The 22,966-nt window shown below is 56.9% G+C and overlaps 7 protein-coding genes across 7 annotated transcripts; 3 read left to right on the top strand and 4 right to left on the bottom strand.

Annotated features, from left to right (window-relative positions):
- Positions 1-250: 250 nt before the first annotated feature.
- BZA05DRAFT_404092 (surface antigen-domain-containing protein) lies at positions 251-2,386 on the bottom strand. The gene is made up of 4 exons (XM_051484263.1): positions 2,258-2,386; positions 2,058-2,174; positions 1,811-1,997; positions 251-1,752 (listed from the first exon to the last, which is right to left on the bottom strand). Exons 1-4 carry the CDS (start codon positions 2,285-2,287, stop codon positions 563-565), a joined length of 1,524 nt encoding a protein of 507 aa, XP_051337440.1. The 5' UTR covers positions 2,288-2,386; the 3' UTR covers positions 251-562.
- Positions 2,387-3,068: 682 nt separating this feature from the next.
- Positions 3,069-3,950, bottom strand: BZA05DRAFT_426431 (ubiquitin-conjugating enzyme E2 6; the record flags this gene model as incomplete). The annotated part of the gene is made up of 2 exons (XM_051486010.1): positions 3,069-3,857; positions 3,924-3,950. 2 exons carry the CDS (start codon positions 3,948-3,950, stop codon positions 3,069-3,071), a joined length of 816 nt encoding a protein of 271 aa, XP_051337439.1.
- A 1,760-nt stretch (positions 3,951-5,710) lies between these two features.
- BZA05DRAFT_404087 (uncharacterized protein) lies at positions 5,711-6,404 on the top strand. The gene has a single exon (XM_051484262.1). The coding sequence runs from the start codon at positions 5,845-5,847 to the stop codon at positions 6,079-6,081; it is 237 nt and encodes a 78-aa protein (XP_051337438.1). The 5' UTR covers positions 5,711-5,844; the 3' UTR covers positions 6,082-6,404.
- BZA05DRAFT_404085 (uncharacterized protein) lies at positions 6,405-8,314 on the bottom strand (the record flags this gene model as incomplete). The annotated part of the gene is made up of 2 exons (XM_051484261.1): positions 6,405-7,888; positions 7,925-8,314. 2 exons carry the CDS (start codon positions 8,312-8,314, stop codon positions 6,479-6,481), a joined length of 1,800 nt encoding a protein of 599 aa, XP_051337437.1. The 3' UTR covers positions 6,405-6,478.
- Positions 8,315-12,681: 4,367 nt separating this feature from the next.
- Positions 12,682-13,748, top strand: BZA05DRAFT_117395 (uncharacterized protein). Its single transcript, XM_051478644.1, has 2 exons — positions 12,682-13,109; positions 13,163-13,748. The coding sequence occupies exons 1-2, from the start codon at positions 12,780-12,782 to the stop codon at positions 13,550-13,552; spliced, it is 720 nt and encodes a 239-aa protein (XP_051337436.1). The 5' UTR covers positions 12,682-12,779; the 3' UTR covers positions 13,553-13,748.
- Positions 13,749-15,486: 1,738 nt separating this feature from the next.
- Positions 15,487-17,798, bottom strand: BZA05DRAFT_340420 (uncharacterized protein; the record flags this gene model as incomplete). The annotated part of the gene is made up of 4 exons (XM_051480967.1): positions 15,487-15,905; positions 16,020-17,217; positions 17,303-17,376; positions 17,459-17,798. 4 exons carry the CDS (start codon positions 17,796-17,798, stop codon positions 15,487-15,489), a joined length of 2,031 nt encoding a protein of 676 aa, XP_051337435.1.
- A 4,044-nt stretch (positions 17,799-21,842) lies between these two features.
- BZA05DRAFT_117342 (uncharacterized protein) lies at positions 21,843-22,966 on the top strand (the record flags this gene model as incomplete). Its single annotated transcript, XM_051478643.1, has 1 exon — positions 21,843-22,966. A coding segment is annotated over exon 1 (743 nt), but the record flags the coding sequence as incomplete, so codon positions are not given.

Below are 22,966 nucleotides of genomic sequence, written 5' to 3'. Positions count from 1 at the left end.
TGTCGTCATAGTTTTACTACAGTCCAGGAACTGCGTGATTTGCAAGACGACGTTTTCTCTGCACTACGCTGTTGTGCGAATAGGGTAGTTCTCTGGTAGTTCTCTGGTATTCTGGACACCGCGTAATATTGTGCGTTCGGAAGAACTGCGGTCTGCAGGTGGGCTAGGTACTTGTTAGGGCCGCGCTGCTGAGAATGCATGGGATATCACTCGCTATAATCGAGTGATGGCTGTGATACAGAACTTCCAGAACCGAGTGAGAATTACCTGATGTTTCTGATGATACAGTGAGATACCACGGTTCTAACAATGATGGGATATTTCTCTGCGCGGAGACGTCTCTACCGCCGAGTCAACGACCCTGCCCAACCGATTCACGGATACCACCACCAACTCCATATCCATATCCATATCCATTTCGCAGTACAGCCGCATCTATTCCCTCTAGGTACTGATCGATCCATCCACGTTCCCCTCCCGCAATCCAATCCATAATACAAAAGATGTCCCATTTTTCCTCGCCCAGGCACAACGCACAAGTATATCCTACATACGCTGCTCACTACAAAAAGCTAATTCCGACACCAAACTGCAGCCCCTTCCTGGCACGCTCATTCTCGCGCTTAACCACGGGCAGGGCAAAGTTCAATTCAAACCGCGCTACGGGGTGGGCATAGACCAGTCCGACGCCAGCCGCAATACTCGGCAGGCCCACTCCGACCTCCTTCACCGCATCCAGGAGGGTGGTGGTGGTGGTGGATGATTTCTCGCCATCGGCCGGTTTCTGGAGCGCGACGAGACGGCCGCCGTTGACGAATGCTTGTAGGCGGAAGGGGGAGTCGACGCCGAGGCGGGGTAGCGGGAAGAACACGGATGCGCCGCCGGCGAGGTATACGTCGCCGCCGACGGCATCGTTGCCGTCGCGCGGCCCGATGCCGTTCTCGCGGAAGCCGCGGATGTCGGTGGCGCCGCCGAGGAAGAAGCGGTCGTTTATACGCGAGGGACGCGCGGGTGTGCCTTCGGAAAGCCCCGGGAGGGGAACGATGACTCCGGCGCGGAGGCCGGCGGAGAAGGAGATTCCGTGGGCGAGCGGGTGGGACCGGGACGCTTCGAGCTCGTTCTTGAGGAAGGAGACGTCGCCGCCGAGTCCGGCGAGCTCGGTTATGTTGCGGAAGAGCGAACCGGTCATAGGGAGGAGCTTGTTGTCGCGCGTGTCGGTGGTGAAGGTGTGCGTGATGGAGGATTTTACGGTGTCGCCGGCATCTTCACGGATGGTGGGCGAGGCTCCGTCGGAGAGGTTGGTGACTTGTCGCCATGCGCCGGTGTATCCGAGTTCGTGGGAGCCGTGGCTACTCAGAAAGCGCAAGCCTGCGCGAACACCCTGGGTCGCTTCCTCGTGGGATGCAAAGAAGTGGTTGCTCCGGGCCGACGAAAATCCAGCGACTTCCGCAACGGTGTCCGGGTTCGCGGCGATAGGGGTCGCGAAAGCGAGTTCGTAGGAGGAACGGGAGCGAGCGCCGACGTCGGCGGTAGATGTGGCGGTGGTTGCCGAGGCATAGATACTTTCCGCACCACCGAAGACATTGCGTAGTGTAGCATTCAAGTATCCCCCACCCTCGGCATTGCCGAGCTCCGTTCCCGTCTTCAACACCAACCTTCCTCGCTCCTGGACCGTAAGAAGTGCTGAGAGTGCCGTGCCGCTGGACGAGTGTGCCTGGTCGAGGTACATGTTTATCGTCGGGTGGAAAATACCTTCGGGACCATCAGCACAACCACAACAGGCCCACCACCCCCCCAAGCTTGGACCCACCGAACCGATGCAGCTTATCCGTCGTCCTCTGCAGCTCCTCCATTACGGTCTTCAGTGTATAAGACTTCTGCTTCTCCTCCTTGAGCGCATCCGCAAACACACTCTTCAAGAACCCCTCCCTTGTGATCTTCGTTCCATGTATCCGGATATCAGCGATGTTGACCGGCAGCGTGGAATTGTCTTCGATCTGTTCCCGTCAGCGTCCTCTACGTCCCGCAACGTCGAAAGGTATGCATTGAAGCAATACCAGCCCGGCAAGGCGCCTCTGCGCCTTCTCGTACTGCGCACGGACTCGCTCCTGCACAGCCTTTTCGCGCTCCGAGACGACCTCGGGATCGGCGGACGCTTTGAGACGATCAAAGACCTGTGGTGTCGTGTGAGCATTGGTTAGTCTCGGTCTCAATCTCTTTGGGTGAGGGGTAGCGCAGGGCGGGGGGGCGGACATACATCGTCGTCGGGGGAGAGAGGTGACGCCATTGGGGGGGCTGCGGGATGGCTGCTGCTGCTGCTGTCGCGGGAATGTGCGATTACGTAGCGTGTGGCGGGCGGCCGAGGTGGTTAATTTCGGCCGGGGAGGGTCGGGAAGCGGGACTGAAGGGTTGTGGGCACAGTGGATTACCCGGAGAGTGGCAGAGTGGTCGCACGTGCTTCTGTCTGTTCCTTCACAGCAGGCAGCAGTTGCCGGCTGCCAGGCGAGTTCGGGCAACACGATTGGCGGAGACAAAATTGGATTCCGATTCGCTACGGCGAGCCTTGTTTCAGCTCGCATGGAAGCCATCGTTTAGTGGGGCGAAACTCAGTCACTGTGCAACAACGACTCGTCACGCGGTAAGATAGAAGCACACCCACTTATCTATGGCAAATTGTCGAGATCCATCAGTGACTACAGACAGACATACGAGACAGGCCCGACCAGGTTGGTTTGTAGCAGGCCACGAATGAGCACAGAAGCAGCTATCTTGCTGCGGTCATGCTCGCTGCCCCCCACAAACGTAAACGGTGAAAGCCCCGCAAAAAGAACCAACGTAAGAAACACACCCGAAACCGTACAGAAATACAAAGCGCAAAAGAAACCCGTGCCGCAAAAGTCGAACCGAGAGGGAAATTGAGGCAAAAGTAAGTCCAACGGAGAAAGAAAGAAAAGACGTTGTGGTCAGATTAAAGGACCGGCGGAATCCAACGATCGAATAAAACGTAAAGGAAACCCTCATTCCTCGGCGCGGTCTCGGTCAACCAACGATCCCCAGTTCTCCGATCCCTACTCGAATGCCCTGGCCAGCAACACGTAGCCCACCACCACCATCAGTCCGACCACGAGACGATGCCTCCTCAGCCATCCCTCGCCTCTAGCCACAACCGCAGCACCCGCAGCAGGCCCCCCACTCGCCAGGATGGCAGAAGCCGGTGGAGCCCGCCTCCTGACAACCGCTTGCTCCTTCGCCGCAGCCGCAACAGGGATACCGCCCGTTAGAACATCGATCTTGTTGGCATCGATCCACTTCCAGTTCTCAACGTCGATCTCCGGCCACTCGTTGCGAAATCTCTTGCCAGCATCCCCCAGCCCCACCTTCCTTCCCGGCATCACCGTTCCTGCATGGACGATAGTGCCATCCGAGCGTCGCACCGCACTTCCGCCGCCCGTAGAATTCCACCACCGGCTGTTCTGCGCGAGAACCTTACGTTCGCGTTCGCTCGCGCTGATACTGCCAGTGGTCATCTCCTCGCTGGTCATGAAGCTCAGCAGGCCGATCAGAATCGTCGACACCTCCCACGCAGGATTGAAGCTCTTGGGGTGGAAATCGGAGATCGACAGGCACAGCCGGGTCGAGGTCTGGAAGCGTCCGGACGGGGTAATCATGCGGATCGCGGGGGGCTTGAACGGGTAGTCGGGGGGGAAGACGAGGGTTCCCCAGAACTGGCCGCCTTCGTACGGGGTCGCGGGTGGTCCCTCGAGCAGGTAGTGCCATTCTAGGATGTTTGTTTCCGAGGGGTGCGCGCTGATGTACGGCGGAGGATTCGCGGCGATGGCTTTGTACTCGCGTTGTAGCTAAGAAGGACAGGTAGAGTAAGCATCGGAGCGCGAGGAAAGATGAGTTGAGGTTCAGATACGCACCCGTTTGTTAGCCGCGACGGTCGCCATTATGAGAATAGGTACGGGGGCAGGGGATGGAAGGTTGGGTGGCGAGGGAGAAAGGTAATGCAACTACAGCGCAGGCGAAGACAAGCGACGTGGAGTATGAGGTGTGAAGGAAAGAAAGGAAGAGAAGGGTAACAGGGATACAGCAGAAGGACAGAGAGCGAAGCTGTGCAATATGACACGAAGGAGGGTTATTAAGGTAACAGGAATCGGGCGCTGGATGAGACAGGAGGCGGAGCCGGCGGTTGGTCTTGAATTCGCAAGGTAGGCGGAGCAAGCTTCTACTCGAGCAGAGTAGCGGTCGCCTCAAGGAAGCCTAGTCAATGGTGCCCAGCGTGCCAAGACATCCGGGATGACGCTCAGCGAGTCACTCATCTTGGACACGTGACGTAATGCACGGAATCCCTTGATGGTTTTCTATGCAATCAACGATTTAACAAATAAAATAAATACAAACCTTGATGGTTTTCTAACGGAGTGGGAGTGTAATCGAGATAGTGAGCGTAAGGCTAATAGAGTCCGCATCGCCTCTCAACCAGCGAGTACTAGTAGAGACCCCCCATCCTCACGGCAAATGACTCGTGAATGAATCCGATCATATGTCATCACTCGATAGGCTGATTAGTACAAATTCCATTTTTGTGATGTGGATGGCTGATGATTCCCATGAACGATATCCAGTGTTTGATTCCATCGGGGTGGTCTTCCTTGGTGACCTACCATAGGTAGAAGATCGTGCTGTCCTCGCGTTAAATTCCTCACTACATGTTACTAACTCAACATTCGCGCAAGTCATCGTTACGGATCGACCCCACCTCGACAGCCGTGCCGGCTCCACGGCAGCACACCGAGAGTATAAAACGCAAGATGTACCGAGTTACTAATCAATGAATCCCCCTCCTTCCCCGAACCTCTCTCTTTCTTCCCCCGTCTGGGTGCACGGGCACAATGAGTCTCAATGAGGATTCAACCCGAGAGCTTGCTTTGCTGTTTCAAAACCACATACTTGACCACTTCTATACCTGGCTTTGACGTGACAGGTAGTAATGTCTTTCATAGAACTGTGGGCTACCTAGTTACGCGATAGAAGACTTTCCATCTTGCTGAAGATGGCAGTAGGCCGTCGAGTATCGCTCATAATCCACCGAAAGCAATGTTCTCCACGGCCGCCGGAGCCGACCCCAATATCATTGACAATTGACGATTCGGTGGAGGGCGTAGGCCATCCGCGACGTTGGGGCTCTCAAAGCTGGCCGAAGCTGGTTGAAATTGTGTTTTTCTCGCTCGCAAACTTCAGTTCCACCCAACTCGAAACCGCAAACTCTTGCGTGAAAACACCTGATCATGAGTGACAGCTAGTGTCAAGCTCGCGATGGAACTTACCGAGAATGACGTTGTCCCACCTCACCACACTACCTGCACCTACTCTAGCTACACACCTAGGAACGCGTCTCCATCACCACGACACCGCGCGGCGCGACTTCCACCCCCCACAGCTTGCGACACGATGGCGAACGACATCCACGTCCAAAACAAGCTCTCCGAGATCCTTGCCGCGCTGAATCCGTCTCTCGCACAGCACCCACCAGCGCAATCATACCAGCAGGCACAGCAGCAGCCACCACCCCAGGCTCCGCAGCAGCAGCAACAGCAGCAACCATTCCCTCCGCCGTCCGCAGCACCCACGCGCCCGCCCGACCCCCGCAGCATCACGACCCTCCCCGCGGCGCACCGCTACATAACCCAGCACCTACTATCGGACCCATCCGTGGGCGCCGCGCTGCGCTCACTGCGCGGCTGGCAGCACGCCAAAGAGCGCCACTACTTCAGCGAGCGCTCGGTGCTGCAGCGTCGACACGCGGAGCGCGCGGCGACCGAAGCGCGGCTGTCGGCGCTGATGGGGACGAAGGTGGCGGCGCCGGCGACCAGCGCCGAGCAGGAGCTGAAGGAGTTCGATCGCATGGTCTGGACGAAGACTAGGGAGATGGTTAGGCAGATGGAGAGGGAGATGGCGAAGCTGGGCGTGCCGCTGTTTTGTGAGGGCGTCGATTATGGCGATCCTGTGAGGCTCGCCGAGTGGAGGAGGAGAGTGGTCGAGTTGCTGGAGGACCTGTTTGAAGATGAAGTGCAGTAGGAGTGGGCGTCGGTGTACATGGGAGAATGGGAGATATGGAAGTTGGATGTTTTGACTTGGACGCTGTCCGAAAGGGAGTCTGTATGGCGTTCCTCTCTTTTGGCATGTGGGGGTTGCGGGCTGACCAAGTAACAGCCCGAGAATTGTGGAGACGAAATGCACGAGACACACAAGGTGACAGCTGAATCACCGGGCAAGAGAGTGGGTGGTAATGGATCACAACTGCACATTTGCACATCTGCACGTTTGTATCTGTAGAGCACTTACTGCTATAAACACGAGCAATTGATTCCGACAATCGAATGCACATAATACAAGTACAAGCCAGCACACGCAATTCCCAAATCCGCATTACTACACGGGATATCTACTCAAGCAAACGACTTTTGACACATGCTCACGCCCTATTAGCCCCACTCCCACCCGGTCCGGTGCGCTCCCTCTTCCTCTTCGCCTTCAGCCCTTCCTTACGCCTCCTCTTCCAATCGCGATTCCATTCCCCGCGTGACTCGTAAAAGCGCTTCTTCCATATCTCCACGGGGTCGGTAATCAACTTGGCCTCACCCTCCTCTTCTTTTGCTGGCTCCTCAACCGGCTTCAAAGCGGTAGGCTGTGGCAGCTGCTGCCACAGGCTCAGACCCTTCAGGAACCTGCTCTCCTCGTGTAGAAACAGCAGCGGGGCGTCGGAGATGACGTTGCTCGAAGATGTCGTGTGGGGGGTGGTGGGATAAAACTCGCCGCCGGAGTCATCGGAGATCGAAGCGGGAGAGAAGAAGCGCTTAGTACCGATGGCTGTGTCGGGAGTTGGCGCCGAGGAGCGGTAACGTCCCGGGTCGCGGTAGGGTGTCGAGACGGGCGCCACGTCGTCGTCCGAATCCTCGGCATCACCGCCGAACCCGAATTTGAAAGCGCTCACGTTGGCTCCGGAAGCTTCGGTTGGGTCTGCGTCCGAATCGAGGGCGGCGGGTTTGTAGAGGGCTTCGAGAGGGTGGATGGCGAGCGGCGGGAGAGAGGTATGTGACATGACCTGCTTTCCTTTGGCAGGAGTAGAGAGGACTTTGGCAGGTGCGGGTTCCTCGGCTTTCGATTCGGGTTCTGTTTTGGAAACGAAGGATTTGCTGTCGTCTTCGGCCATATCCTCGTCCTCTTCTTGCCCGTCATCCTCCGATTCGGAGGAAGAGTCTGCATCCGCGGCAGCCATCGTGTCCTGCTCTTCCTTCTCGTCCTCTTTCGCGGTTTCCGACGACTCTTCGACATTATCGGAAACGTCGGCGAACACCTCTTCAGAGCTAACAGACACATTGTCGTCGATATCCATGGCTTCGGCAATAGACTCGATATCCACGGCGATATCCTCGGTAAAATCCACGATACCAGGCGTTGCCGTCTCCTCCACCGCGGGCTCCGGGGCTTCCTCCTTCTTCTTCTCCTTCTTCTCCTCCTTCTTCTCTTTCTTCTGCTTCTTCTCCTTCTTCTTTGGCGGCAGCTCAACAATCTCCCCCTTTGCATCCACCCAGCCTACATCCTCCACAAACTCGGCAGCAAGCGACTCCTTACCCCTCGTCATATCGAGCTGGCTGATCTTCAAAAACTGCGGGAATTTTTCCAGATGATCAAACTCCTTCACCACCTTCTTCTTCTTCTTATCCTTTCCTTCCCTCTTCTCCGCCTTCTTCTCCTCCTTCTTCTCCTCCTTACTCAGCTCTTTTTTCTTCTCCTTCTTGACATCATTATCCGTCTTGTTCGGCGGAATAACAACCTTGAACAAGCACTCCCCTCGTTCCTTCCTCTTCTTCTTCTCCCCATCCTTGCCTCTATCAATCTTCTCCGCCCAGCCACGGACGACACTCCTATCGCCGATCTCAAACCCCTCCAGGACGCCCTCCTCACGGGCCCTCTTCCGTTTCTTCTGCCCCACCTTCCCGTTGTCCTCGGGCACCTCCTCAACCGTTCGTTTCTTCCACTCCTCAGCCCGCGCCTCCTGCACGCGGACCTTGACACCGCGGAATATGGCGCCGTGCAGCTTCTTTTTCAGCTTGTTCGCGGCATCGACGGGCAGGTCCACGAAGCCGTACGACGCCTCCGGGAACGTCGGCAGCGCGTGGAACGATATCGTCGACAGGTCTGTGCCGGCCGGCAGGATCGATGCGGCGGTCGCCGTGGTGAGCGGGGTTATGTGTAGGCGCACTGTGTCGCTGCCGGCGGCGGGCGCATTGGGTTCTGTTTCGCCCATTGCGAGAAATTGCTTTTGGTTGGTTGTGGATTGCGCGGGACGGCGGCGGTGGTGGTGCTGCTGGTGCTGCTGGTGCTGCTGGTGGTGGGGGATGCTGCGTACCCTGCGTGGTTGAAAGAAAGTTTGGAAAGAGATGTTGCGCCCGGTAGTGCGTGGTCCGTGCGCTTTATCGCACTGGGCCGGGCCCTGCAGAAATGCGCTGAGGCTGTGGGCACTGGGGCTTGGTTACCCGCGCGCCTGGGCATATTACAGGACTATGGGCCTATATGGATCGAAGCATGAAGCGGCATTGATGAGTTCACGGACGATGTAATAATAATGGGTTGTCTATTATCGCCTTGTACAAGTATGTCTATCTTCATCGATCCCTATCTCAAGTGACTGTCCATCACTATCCTCAAGTGTCCATCCATCAAAGCCAATTACCATAAAATCTGTGTATCATACCTCAACTCCCGCAAAAAAAATGAAGAGAAAAAAAACAATCAAGGGAATCAAGCCCATCCGCTTCGTACATGAGTAAAAGCAGTCTACCGCTCCCCAGCGCGAACTCCCTCCCTTCCCAACCACCTCCTGGCGCCCTCCAAATCGCCATTAGCAGCCTCGACGGCGCGACAGCAGAACTGCAGGGCATATCCGCCCTTCCCGTCCTCGGCATCGGCCACACTCTGAATCTCCAGAACCTCGGCCATATCCCTCCTCCTTGCTGTCATCTCATCAACGCAAAGCGGAACCTCCGCGCACGCAAGCCGCGCTTTGATGAGCGGCATGGCCTCTTTGGCGCCGAGCTTTTCCTCCGCCACGCCCACATTGCTGCGGCCGCTCTTACACAGCGTGCTGCGGCACCAGCTCTTTCCGCAGCCGGCAAGAAACTGCCGGAGGAGCTTCCGCTCCACGCGGTTCTGCAGCGCGGAGCCGGTCGGATCGTGGTTGGGCGAGTACAGCGGCCCGAAGCAGACGTCGCAGAGGCGCAGCGCATTCTGGGAAGAGGCGGGGGAGCGGTAGCATTGCACGTTTGCGCAGATCGTGGGTAGCGGACGCGACAGCCGCTGCATGGTGTGGTCCCTCAGGTGCACGGACATGTCGCGGAGGCGTGTGCGTCGGCTGCAAATGTTGCACTCGGTGGTTCGCGCTCCGCACTGCAGCTCGTGGTGCGAGAGGCCGGTCAGGATTTGTTCGGCCGAGGGGTAGTCGCTGCCTTCCTGCGAGACGAGAAGGTGGCAGAAGCCGCAGAGGATTAGTTTATCCGGGCAGATGCTGGTGCGGTGCGATGCGAGGTCGTAGAGGGAGGTGGCGACGTAGGGACAGCTAGAACAGGAGTGGGGGGTGTGCGTTGTCAGGGTATGTTTGAGGCGCGAGGACGGGTGGTTGCCGTGGGCGCTACAGTCCGGGCAGTGCCAGTGTGCTTCTTCGGTACCTCGCTTGAAGACCGAGTTACACAGCGGGCAGTGGACGTTGTTGCGCAGGCAAAAGGATTCGTGGAGGAAGAATGTGCGCGAGGGAATCCACTGCGTGCAGTTTTTGCATTGCTTGTGATCGGGCGAGGGGGCTACCGGAGAAGCGCCGGCGGTGTTGGCAGATGGATTAGATATCTCAGCCTGAGTGACGAAGAGGGTGTAACGCCGAGGTGTTGCGGTTTCCGACGTTTCGACTTCGTCTTCGTAGGGATTCTTCCACCCTCTGATCCCAATGTGAAGCGTCTTCGCCCCTTCCAACTCAGCATCGCCTGGCATGAGGTGTATCCGCTTCGGGAAAGTCGTGCCCATATCTCCCCAGACGTATTTCTCGAACCGTGGCCTGTGGTGCTGGCGATCCGTCGTGACGAAAACATCCACATCCTCTCCCTCGACCAAGCCGTCGCCCTCCAGCTCTATTTCCAGCGGCCTAGTGCGATCCCAATCCTCCAGCTCGTAATAGTGTTCGTCTCCCGCCTCCATCTCGCCCCCAACCGTCTGCTCCAGCTTGACCTTCCCGCCGGAACTCTGCTTCTGCAGCCTCCGCTTCAGCGTCTCCCTAGCCTGCTCTTCATCCAGCGGCTCGATATCGACCTCCAGATCAGTATCGACCACACACACGGCCCCACCCGGCAGCGCCTGATCCACCAGAAACCTCCAGTTGCCCCTCTTGCCCACGCCCCTCGGGACCTCAAGCACCATTCCCTCCGCCACCGTCGCAAACCGTTCACGGATGTATCTCTCCAGAATCGGCTTCCAATCCTCATCGTCGTAGCCCGCCTCGAGCGGCCTGAGTCTCACCCTCGTGCCCTTTGGCAAACTCGCCGCCTCGACATCAACTTCGGCCTTCTCATCCTCCGGCAGCCCCAGAGCCCCGCGCAAAAACGCCGAGGCAACAACCTCGCCCTCCTCCGCCGAGAACTCGCGCGGGACGGCGTACACGCTCACCCCCGTTGGCCGGTACAGGAGCTTCACGATCATCGGGTGTGGCAGAAACGCATCTCTGCGGGCCTGCGGCCGAACCCACGGGTCGTGTGGGTTCTCGGGCGCGGCGGGGGCCTGCTCCGCCGCAAGGATCAGCTGCTCCAAAGCCGACTGCGGCAGGAGAATCTTATCGCCAGCGAGGGACGCGGGAGTGTTCGCCGGAGCGGAGACGGTGAGGCGGACGGACCAGGGAAGTGCCGGGGGACCGGAAACGTGCGTCGAGGAGTCCATCTCTGCGGGATCGAGTGTGGATGAATGTCGACTCGCGAAGGTGGGTTCGATGGTGGTTATGTCGATTCACGAGGAGGTGGGAAATATGCAACGGGAGAGAGAGACTACTTGGGTAATATGCGTTGGATCTGCCCCGCTGACGAATGCGGCTCTGCTCTGCCGTCGGTCGGTGGAAGCCTCTGGAATCCACGCGACACCCTCCCGGTCGATAGGGTTTGTCAACCGAATACGAATTCGACTGCGGGCTAGGGTGAATCCCTACAGCCGAGTTTCTCACGTGGGTAATTGCCGTGTTCGTGTCGGCCGATATCGGCTCGGCAGTCTGCCGTGAACTATCCTTCGGGATATTCATACAGCATCACTCGTGACTGGGCCGACTAGCCGTATGTAAAGGGTGTGTGGACTTGGAAAAACACCAGAAGGTATCGTCAGGCTCAATGGAAATCGGTAAGGTAAAATACCGGAGTTGAAATCCTGTGGGCCAGTGTGCACCCGAAACAATAGTTCGTACCGAAGAGTTGAATGACGAATCCAAGACACAACTCACAGATTCTCGGAACAGAAAATTTCAGTCCAGGACGCACTCCTGCCTGACAGATCTTGGAACCAGCCAACACCTTGTATAAAAGGCTGGCACTATCTGCCAAGATTCGGTTTGGAGATATTATCTAGCCAGTGGCCAGTGGCCAGTGTTTGACGATGCTATGTAATTGACATGGTCGACTGGGATGTACGAGTGACGTAACATGATTCCGGACTTGACGACCCCCGGTTTTCACCTCTCTGGCTCAACATGTAGAGTACACACCTCCACATTTGACATTGTCCATCCGCTCTTGCCCTTCGAGTTTTGAGATGGATATCTACGATAGGGGACCATGGGGAGTGGGATGTAAAGTAGAGTACACAGCCGCAGTCCGCCCCCCCAGTCCACGAAATCCATGGACTGGACGGACTACTTTTACGCAGCACGGACTGGACGGACTGCAGTCCGGACCGGACTATGTCGAACAGTGAACACTGCGTCACCGTGAGTGGCACTGTCTTTGTCGCGAATAATACACCCTCATTGCTGTTTGAGTCCTGAGTCCTGACAGCCCCTTTATGGCGGCGTGAAGGAGGAGCTGTCAGCGAGAGGAAGTGCGTGAATTCCTGTCGACCCCACCGCCGAGCTGGAGGGGTGTTGGTAAAGGAGCCGTCTGCAAATCCGTTGTGCTGCTGCATCTAGGTACCAACCCCCATGACACTCCAAAAGATCGCATTGTATGAATACGGATCCCCTAAGGTGCTGGTGAGCACCGATTTCTGCAACCACGAAAGTCTTTCAGTGGTCATACCTTACGCAGCCATCCGGTCGAACATCACGTAGTACCACCGAAGCTGACCAAATATGCAGTCGTGTTTATAGGACGAACCTGAAACTACACGCTTGATATAATTACGCAGTGCATTGCAACACTGCAGAACTCTCGTTGCCTGTATATGACGTATTACTTTTCGACACGTGATGTGAAAAAGGTACCTACTGAACAAAATTCTGATGGTTCTTCCACCGCTGTATATTCTTCCCGTATCAATCGCCCCACTTTTTGCTACTGAGGCGAAAACAACCGACCGAGCACCTCGCCAAGCCCCGGCTGTACCGGAGCAAGCATCACCCCACCAAAGAAAGTCCACCAACCGAGCCGACAACGTAGTACGACATCATCGATTTTTCCCCCCACCACCAGCCCAGCATCCCAACCCACTCCCCAGCTCCTCCCTCCTCCCTCTTCTCCCCAGCAACCAACAACACAATGCCCCGCACAGTAGCCGACGCCACGCGCTTCACCGCGACAGGCCCGCACGCCTTCTCACAGTCCCACGCCTCCTCCCCAGCGGAAACACCACAGCAGCGAGTCGCCCGCCTGCGCGATGCCGCGCGCCGCGCCAAGGAGCACCGCGTCGCCGGGACAATGTTCGAGCGCATTCTGGACCGCGGCCGCGCCGTCGCCGACAAGGCGCACCGCGTGGTCGCTGTCGGACTCATTGGCGGCACGGTCCTCGCGGGCGCCGTCACCGTCTATGCCATGACCGATATGATGATCTTTAATCGCAGGCGGAGGGCGGAGTTGGGGCTCGCGAAGGTGCGTTGATAGAGGAGGGGGGGGGGGAGGCGCGGCTAACGGAGAACAACTAGGGAACGCCCGTGCCCGCTGCTACGCCGGCTGCGCCGCCCGTCGAGCACCACCAGCCGCCCACGGAAAAGGCGGAGGCAGCTGCGGCGGAGGCTGCGGCATCGATCGGCCCCGTCGTCGGCCCGTGGACGAAGTTCAAGTCCTGGGCGCTGTCGGGGATGACGCCGGCGGACCAGGAGTACAAGACTGCGTTTGAGCGGCAGCGCGACGAGGAGCGGAAGCAGGCTGAGGCTGTTGTGGCGCCGATCGTGGTGGAGCTCACGCGAGAGGGCAGGGATGCAGGCGAGAGGATCGATAGGCTTGGTGCTGATGATTTGGTTAAGGGGGAGAAGCCGGCTGGCGGGAGTGTCGGCGTGCTTAGTAGTGTTACTGGGTGGTGGAGTGGGAGGTAGATAGATTGAGCATCGGCAACAAGTGGAGGGGAGGAAGAGAAGCGGGAGTGGAGGATGGAGAGGATCAATGTGGAAAAGTAACTGGTTGCGGTTGTATATATATTTCTTTTTCCTTGACTCAACTAGATGTTATTGATATGATGTGACTGCAGTCCGTCCTGCCCTCGATTCTTTTTGGACTGCATACATAGTCCGTCCAAACACCGCTCCCGGACGGACTGCCCAGATACGGCCCAGTCCAGTCCAGTCGACGGACTGGACTATGTATGTCGAACACTGGTATGTAGAAATCGGAGTACTGTGTTGGGTTATCCCTCGAGCGGCCACCGAACCGTGGCGGATAGTCTCCTACTACTAGTGTACTACAGCTCCTTACCTTGCTCGACCCGCCATGGATAGTGTTTCCTGCTATTACCGGTATTCATACTATTCTACTGCTCGTAAGTTGTCACCCTCCTGGATACGCCCAGGACATTCATACCTAGCTCGCGACACTCGGACGACACACTTATCACGTATTCATTACCGGGCTCTCTCACGCCCACTCTACAGCCTACAGGATCGGAGAAGTCTTCGTCTCTGCGTGGAATTGACCGCGTATATAGTATACGATGGATCTCACCAACAACACCAACAACACCAACAACACCGACGAAGTCACGAAGTTACGAAGAAGCATCATAGGACCAGAACTGAATTATTCAAACTACCCCCTCCCACCCTCATCCCCCCATTCCCTCCATCCCCCCTACTCCTCCTTCCCCTTCGCCCCATACAGCGGCTCCTTGACATTACTCTGCAGCCCCTGCACAGCCTCGCCACTCCCCCCCTCCTGGCCTCCCTGGCCTCCCGCTCCGGGCGTGCCCTTCTGCTGTCCCTTCTGTGCCGGCGCGCTGTGCTTGGAATCGCTGCCGCCCGAGGACTGCGAGCCGATCTGTTTGTCGTCTTGCGCCCCCGGGGATTGGCGGCCTTGAGAGGCGGATTGGGGGTTGGTTGACATTGTGGTTGGTTTGGTTTGTGGGGGGCGGCGGTGGTTGTGGGGGGCGGCGGTGGTGGTGGTGGTGGTTCGTGGTTTGTTCTGTGTACGGAAGGTTTATGTATGCGTGTGTGCGAAATTGACAGAGTGGCAGAAGGAGTGAGCGGAGGGAGGAAGGAGCACGGTATTTGACCTCCCTCTCGTCGGCGATGGTACGCGGTGATGGGATGCGGTGATGTCACCACGTCCTGACGTCACACTATACCGGGTACTTCTAGCGTAGTCAATCGCGATCTACATACAGTGGTCACGGTCAGCGAAAGCAAGGCACTTACTCTCTACATACCACCTCGAAGAGGAGCGTATGTAAACACGGCCATGCTTTGCAGAACAATGTTTGTACCATCTTGGCCAGCCAGCGTGAGAACTTGATCCCTCAATTGGCGATCATCCTCGGTTTAGCTGCTTCTGATAACCTGCAAACCGCACGCCAGCATCTCGTGAACTCAAACCTCCGTGGACATCACCGCCATCCATCCGCCGTCTGCCGCTCCTCGGCCGCCCGCCTCAAACCGGCAACTCTGGACAACTCTGGATAAATGCAATGGGAGATTACGAGTGACGTCGCATGAGCGAGACTAAGTACCTACATTGTCATCCCCCACAGTCCACTATCATCGCACATCGCACATCGCACATCGCACATCGCACATCTCATCGTTCCTTCCGTTATCGTATATGAATCCCTCCCCCCCTCCGACACGCTGGTAACACGAAAAATGGTATATGCCACACACAAAAAAAAAAAAAGAAACGAAAAATCAAGAAAAAAATGAGAGCAGAGAAGAACAACGAGACAACCTCCCGTAAAAGTTGCAATTGTAGACGGGCCAGCCATTGGTGTAAGTAAACAGTAAAACGAACAATCAATCCGGCTAATCAAGAAAGAGAACGAGAATCACCGCGCCTCCTCGCTAGCACCGACTCTTCCCACCTCAACCACGGCTCCCTTTCCAATGCCTTCGGCACCCTCAGATTCCTCCCTCTCCCCGAGCACAGGAATCCCACGGCCAACGACGCCCGCATCCTCAACGTGTTCTACAGCACTACTGCTGGACGAGCCCGCACCGCGGTCGACACTCTTCCCCTTACCGTCAGCGGGCGCACTCGCCTGCTGCTCCTCCCTCTTCTTTTTCGCCTCGGCCTCCGCCTCGCGGCGTTTCCGATCCTCTTCCTCGGCCAGACTCAGCCGTATAGCCTCCATCAGCATCATTTCCTCTAGGTCCACGATGCGGCTCCGACGCTCGTTGCGACTACCAGCATTGGAGACCGCGAGCATGCCGGCACTGTTGGGTGAGCCGCGCGGGGTGATGAAGCCTAGGCTTGCGAGACGCTCTTCCATGCTCTGGTCCCTCTCCCGTTGCTCGCGTTCGCGATCACGCTCTTGCGTTGTCGACGATGACATTCCGAGTGCTAGTAGACTCCCGGGACGTGTCGAAGTCTCATCGCGTGGAGTTCCCGAGCCGCTACGGTTGGGTGATGGACTCTCGCTACCACCGCGGTTATCACTACCATACGAGCCCTCCCGTACCGCTCGACGTATTAACCGCCGCCCATAGCCACCGGGTGCCGCTGGTCCGCTGGAGCCACCAGCACCACCGGCACCAGTGCGACTGCTATTCTCATTGTTGCCCAGAAGGAATGCGGCAGTGTGCAATGCGGTCGCGGCGGCAGCGCGTCTGGCGGCATGTGCCCTGGCAGCCTGCAGCTTGATATTCCAGTCGGGGCGGATATCATCGCTAGTTACCACGCCCGGGTCGCCAAGAGGCAGCATGGTTCTGCGTTTCCAAGATGGTGATAGCGGCGGCGATGCAGGCTGCGATCCAGCGGGATTCGACGATGCGCCGAGAGAAGCCGTCGACGAGTTACCACCGATCGAGAACGGGGATGGAATGTTCGTCGACGATCCCGGCTGCGAGACGTACGTAATGCCGCGGCGCCAAGCAGGCGGTGAGTACGTCACGCCAAAATCCGATTGCTTGCAGAACGGACATGTGGCCGGCTCCGACACTAGCTGTTCCGACGTGGAGCTGGGTTCGGGCCGCTCCTCTCCTGGCGTGTCGTGATTCTCGGGAATGTGTGGGTCCGCTCGCTTGATCTGGACGAAGCATTCAGAGCAGATGTCCTGGTCGCAGCAGCGTGTCCTGTTCAGAAACGGTGGGTAGTACATGAAGCAGATGGGACATTCCACGGCGTTTTTGTAGAGTACTGCTTCGATACACCGACCATCGACGAAGCGCGAGGGATTGTTGGTTTCCGGCGGTCCGGCAGTGTTGGCTAGGGTTGGGTTCTTGGGCGACGATATAGACAATGTCTTCGCGCGTGATCTGGACGTCGAGAAGCCAAACGATGGCGTCGAAGAGTTGGACCGGTTCGAGCCTTCGGAGGTGTAAGACTGGGCGCGCGAGCGCGAAGCGATGGGGACGGTCAAATTGTCGGAAGAACCCACAGTTCGACTCATCACCTTTGTAGACCTCTGCTCCTCCCGCTCGTCGACCTCCTCCTTCGGGGATTCCGCATCCGGGCCGGGAATCGGTAGTTCGTGGAAGGCGGCGTAGAGCTGTGCATCGGTCCAATCGTCCTCGTGGTCGCGGAGTCCTTTGAAGAACGGGGCCAATCGACGTTCAATCTGGCGTCACCATCCCGCGCCCGCCTCGGGTCAGCCTCTCCGAACCGACCCACACGATACGCAAGTAAGCGTCCTGCGAACTCACCATCAAATGCCGAACAACTTTATCTTTGAAGTCCTCCGTACCGGTGTAGACTCCATGTGTAACCAAGAAACCGCCTGCACGCCACACCCGCACACACGAATGAGCCTCTCGCGCATCTTTTCCCGAACCGAGCAACAGAGAGAGAAGAGCACATACCATCCAGACTCTCTTCCTTCCGACTCCTCTCGCGCTCCTTCTGTCTCTCGACCTCGCGCTCCTTCTTCCGCAGCTCACGCGCCGCCTTCTCGGCCTCTCTGTCGCGCTCGCGCACATCTCTACTGCTCCCAAGCCCGCCGAACAGCGAATTCTCAAGGTTGTGCCGTGACCGCGACGATCGCGACGTATATCCCTCGCCCCCGGTTCCGCCGCCCAGCGTGGCTAGCCGGCCGAGATGTGACGACGAGCCCTCGCCGTTGTTGTTGCTGCGGTTCGGCCGCCGAGACGGGTGCTGGTCGTTCGGCGAGGCGGCGCGTTCCTTAGTCGATGCGTTGCCCATCGCGTCGGGGGAGGAGGAGGTTCAGTCTGCTTCTGCTTCTGCTTCTTCTTCTTCTTCTTCCTCGTCTATTTCGGAGGTGCTGCGCGGGGCAGGCAATTGTGTGATTATCGATGGGGATGTGGTGGTAGTGGTGGTGTAAGGTGGTAGGTGTAGTGGTGGCGAGGGGGCGGTGGGTAATAAAGCCGGATAAGTAAGGTATAACTGGGGGGGTAGGTAGGGTTGTGGGGGGTTATTGCAAGTGTGGTGGTGGTGATGTTGGTGGAGGTGGTTGAGGTGGTGGGTGGAGGAGGAGGTTAGTGTGGTACGGGAGTGAGTGAGGTGAGTTGGTGTGGATACTTCGCAAAGAGGGGAGATGGGTGATGGATGTTGTTGTTATGATGGTGGGCTGGGATGGGGGGTGGTGGGTGGGGGGGAGGATGTGTCGTTGTCACAAGCAAAGCAAAGGCTGGCGGAGGGCGACAAGCAACAGCAACAGCAACGACGAACTGCTCTCGGCTTAGGAGCTGGCACCGCGGGAGGAAACGAGACGATCGGGATAACCTAAGGAAGTGTCCAAAGGGCGAAACAAAAGCAAAAAGAGAGAAATGCTTTTAGGGCGGTTTGCGTGAGGAAAAAGGAAGCGACGCCGAACTAAAAAACCAAAAAAAACACAGACTAAAAAGAAAAGAATGAAAAAGCCGATAAATCAAAGCCAAAATTCAAGATCTAAACGCAGGACCGTGCGAGTTTCTCTGTTCCGCTGCTTGCCCGAGGAAGCAGGAGACACACGAGCGGAGCGGAGAGAGTGTGACGTAGCTATGCGATCTCCACCTGTCGAAAAACTATGGGATCCTCCGTCCTAACTCCTGACTCCTCAGGCTTTGTCTCCGGATGTGGTACTCTATCCTGATGATCCATCACGTTCAGTCCTCGGGATTACCTACGTCGCGATCGCGGATACACGGAATCCGCGCAGTTCACAATCACGAGCAACTTCAGCTGCAGCGAGTTTTCGGTTTCGGTTTCGGTTTATCCGGCAACAGACAGACAGGCAGACAGACAGACAGACAGACAGACAGAGGATCTTGAGTCTTGACCTCGCCATTTCCAAACTGAACTGCAATCCCATGATACGTGCATGCATCCTCTACATACGAGCATATGGATCTCCCCTAGATCCTAGAGGGAAAGGAAACCCCGCTCCGCTCCGCAATCGATATCGGTATCACGACGTTTTGCCGCATCTAGAAACGTCACCGTAGAGTATCTAGACCGGTGGTGGTGGTGGCGCCAAGGTCAGGCACACCTTGCCTTTTCACCACAAGCTGACCAACTGCTCTGGAGTAGACTGCCCCGCGCGCCGATGCGAACTTTACGGAGCAAGCGAACGAGCGAGTGAGCGATCGAGACGGGAGATGATTACGAGATACGCTCTATACACACCTTCATGCTTGGCCGCTGCACGATAGTGGGCCAGGAAGCGAATCGAATTCGCCACGTTCGTCTGGCGTGTATGTACCGGTATGTACCGGTACATATCGCTCGCTTTTATGCAGAGTACCTACGCTCCTTCACCAACCAACCAATCAACCAAGCAAGCGTGATGCGTGCAAGGGAATCAATCAACCCATCGGTCCTACATACAACCACAATCACAACCTCAACCACAATCTACCCGTCGGATAAGCGTACCTACCTCCTACGGTCGCGTGAGTATGCAGGAAAATGAACCCTCGTGAATACCTGCCCTACCCTACCTACCTACAACACTATAAACGTTAAGCAGGTTTCCGATCGATCCCGTATGGGTTGCGACCTGATAGCTTATGGTTGAAGCTCCGTGATAGGATAGGTATTGGACCGTGTGGGCACGTGGTTCCAGAGAAATTGTATGTAGCGAAATCTGGCTAGGTAGTGATCCGGATGCCGCCTGCGTCCATCCATCCGTTCACTCGTGAGGGGTGTGTACGGTATCGCGGGCTTCATCACTTCACCTCGTACTGCTCCTAGTGTGTTCACGATGCTCCCACGTTATATACGGCAGGTATTGGAATCGGTAGGTATGCCATCCCACTGTCGATTCCTCGGCCGACCAGTACGGAAACAGCCTCCAGATGCTCTGCCGTGTCTCCTAACGTTTTGAAGAATTCGGTCATGTCCTAGGTAGACATTATGGTACCTATTCCAGTCGCGATTCCGAGGACCCGGGCTCAGTGACTCAAAAACATGCATCACTCAAGAACCGGACTCCTCGCCGTCCGTCCGTCCGGTCTGCATTACGGTACCTGGGTGGGTAGGACTGTCCCGTCCCCGTCCCCGTCCTGGGCTTCGGACCCGCAGCTGCGGGAGGCATAGGTATAATCAAGTAGACGTTTCTGCAAACAAATCATATACCTACCTAGTACGTATGGCACATGAGGAGAAGAGGAATAGATACATCCGAGTGAATAAAGATGGTGGCAAGTACCTAGCTGCGGCATTCCACCAACATACGGTGACTGACGGACTCGCTCGCTCGATGAGTAGGAGTCACCGACGATGTAACAAACGATATCTTGGCATGCAGAGCCGTTTGCAGTCCGCAGTCCGCAATCGTGCGGTATGTAGGGGGGAGGGGAACTCGGTGAGTATCGCGCGAATGCTCTATAGTTGGTACCTAGGCAATCCATCCATCTTCGTCCGCCGTGATGTTTCTTTCTTTCTTTTGGTAGACCATTTCTTCTTTTCTTTCCCTTGCCGGAGCTTGAGGAGCTCACCGGGCCTTGATGGCGATAAGGATCCTGGAGCCGGATAAGGAGCACGGATGGCTCGAAGTCCCCACGCGTAGATAAGTTAAGGCTGAGCGAGCTAAAGGAGCTTTGGACACTGCTGTGGAGAATGCCCAGAGCATCGACGATGAGCTCGACGATGAGCTCGACTGATGGATACGGGCTGCTCCCTTGTGACCCCAATCATCCATCCAACCTGCCTGCCGAACCAGCAAACGAAGCTGGCAAACCAACCAACCCCGAGCTGGCATGTAGGTAAGTGACCTATGATAGGTATCCGGGTTCTCTGTTTCACATTGCAGTGGTAAGCAGCACCCATCTGACGTGATCTCGGTACCGGAGTCGAGCAGCGCCTAGCTAAGCGTCAGTCATCTGTATGTAGACTGTGCCCCGGGCCGGGGTTCTTCTCGGACTGTCGGACATCTCGAGCGGCATCACCGACACCACCACCACCACCACCACCACCACCACCACCACCAGCTCAAAAGCCAACATCCGGTCTGAACGAGAAAACTGCACACTCACTCTAGCAAATGGGCATCTGGAGAGGAGGGGGGAGTGGGGTTTCAGCCCTGCCCTTCCTTAATCAACCACTTGATTGGTCCGTGGACACTGGAAGGCGGGAGAACGTTTGACTGACTGCAGGGGGGTGGGGCGTGTGACAGGCGAGAGGCTGTCGCCTACTTTCTTTTCTTTTTTCTTCTTGTTTCTGACGAGACGAGACGAGACGAGCAGCGAGCGAACGCCCGAACGATACTCTAGGTTCTCCGGTTGATGGCAAAGCGGGGTGGGCGTGGAATCGGGCTGGCAGACGTGAATGAGCATCGCAGGAGCTTGCAGGGAGAGAGAGAGAACACCACTTTACTGACAGTAGAGAGGACGGAGTGATCGGCCGTGACGGAATGGAATGCAGCATGCAACGATGAGTCGCGCGCGTCGTGTGCGTGTCTCTGTCTCTTCTTCTTCCTCTTCTTCTTCTGGTGATATTTATGCCATTAACTCTTATTTATTTTGGTATTTCGTGTGATTGCTTCACTGACTCTTCCGCCGCTCTTCTCGCTCACCTCTCTTCCCGCCTTTGTTGGCCTCCTCCGTGTCTTGCAGCAGCCATCACCACTCAGTGCCCACCCGTGCCCCCACCACCCCCCCTCCATCGCTGTCATCACCGCCACCTCTCCCATTCAGATATTCTTCACCCAAATCGTTTCCCTCACGTTTCACCGCCCGCCCCACCCTCGCCCTCGCCCGTGCCGATCTTGACGCGTATACTGTCTCACGAGACCGACCCGCCGGCCCGCCTGACGTTGACTCGCCACCAGCTGCACGTTCCTAGAGTGGACATAAACGGCCGCCTCCCCCCGCCCCCGCCGTCGCGTAAATTAGAGTTTTTGCGGCTCCGAACTCTCCAACCCACCAAAACTCCTCTTCTCCTCGCACTAAGCTTGCCGTCCCGTTCGAGTGAGTTGTTCGACAGTTGTTGTCTGCGAGCCCGCCCTTCTCTCTCCATCACTCCATCACTCCATCACTCTCTCGCGACCACCCCCACGACCACGACCGCCGCCGCCGTCAGAACACATCACTCAATCGCTCGCTCCCTCCAACAGCCTCGTTTCTTGCTCCCGCTCTCGCTCAAACACAGTCGAAACGAAAAACGAAAAACGAAAGAAAACCGCCCGCCATGAGTAAAGTCCACACCTCCCTTGCTAAAGCTACACCACCCGCTACACCTCCACTACACCTACAATCAAAATCAACATCACTCCCTTCCAACTTCTCTACTTCTACCACCCCCACCACCACTACTACTACTGCCATCCCACCACCACCACCTCCGCCCCCACTACAACAACCACCATCACCTCCACCACCACCACCTCCGCCAGCTTCTTCGTTACCTCCCCGTCCTCCCCCTACGCAAGCTGTCCCCCGTAAATCCTCACCCACCTCGATAGCACCCATCATTCCAGCTTTGCCAATGGCTCTCGTTGCTCAACGCGGCTCCAAGAAGTCTTACCCGCCGCCTGGCATCGGTCGTGGTCATTCGAGTCTCCCGCCGAAGCCTGGTTTCGTCAGCAAGCCGCTGCCGCGGGACACCGAGGCCATCGTCCTGACTTCGGGCGGTGACAGCTTGTCGTTTGCTGCTCCCCCCAAGGGCAAGCGAACTTACTCGTCTGTCGCTTCCGAAACGACCATGCGTCCGATGGATCCTGCCGTTACCAATTTGACTCCCCAGAACATCGTCAGCCCATCTGCCCCAGCTCCCAGCCATCATACAGCTCCCGTTCATACTGCTGTTCCTACTGCCCCCCAACCTCGTTCGTTGACACCACCTGCCGAACCCACCGTCAAGAAGATTATGGCTGGTAAGGAGCTGCAGGATTTGGGCAACCTCTCAGTCGTTGGATTTACTCCGACGCCTCC

Source organism: Tricharina praecox, assembly GCF_024521635.1.
Source record: "Tricharina praecox strain CBS 144465 chromosome Unknown BZA05scaffold_20, whole genome shotgun sequence".
Lineage (NCBI taxonomy): Eukaryota > Fungi > Ascomycota > Pezizomycetes > Pezizales > Pyronemataceae > Tricharina > Tricharina praecox.
Note: the sequence above shows the minus strand (reverse complement) of the source record. Positions and strands in the feature narration are given on the sequence as shown.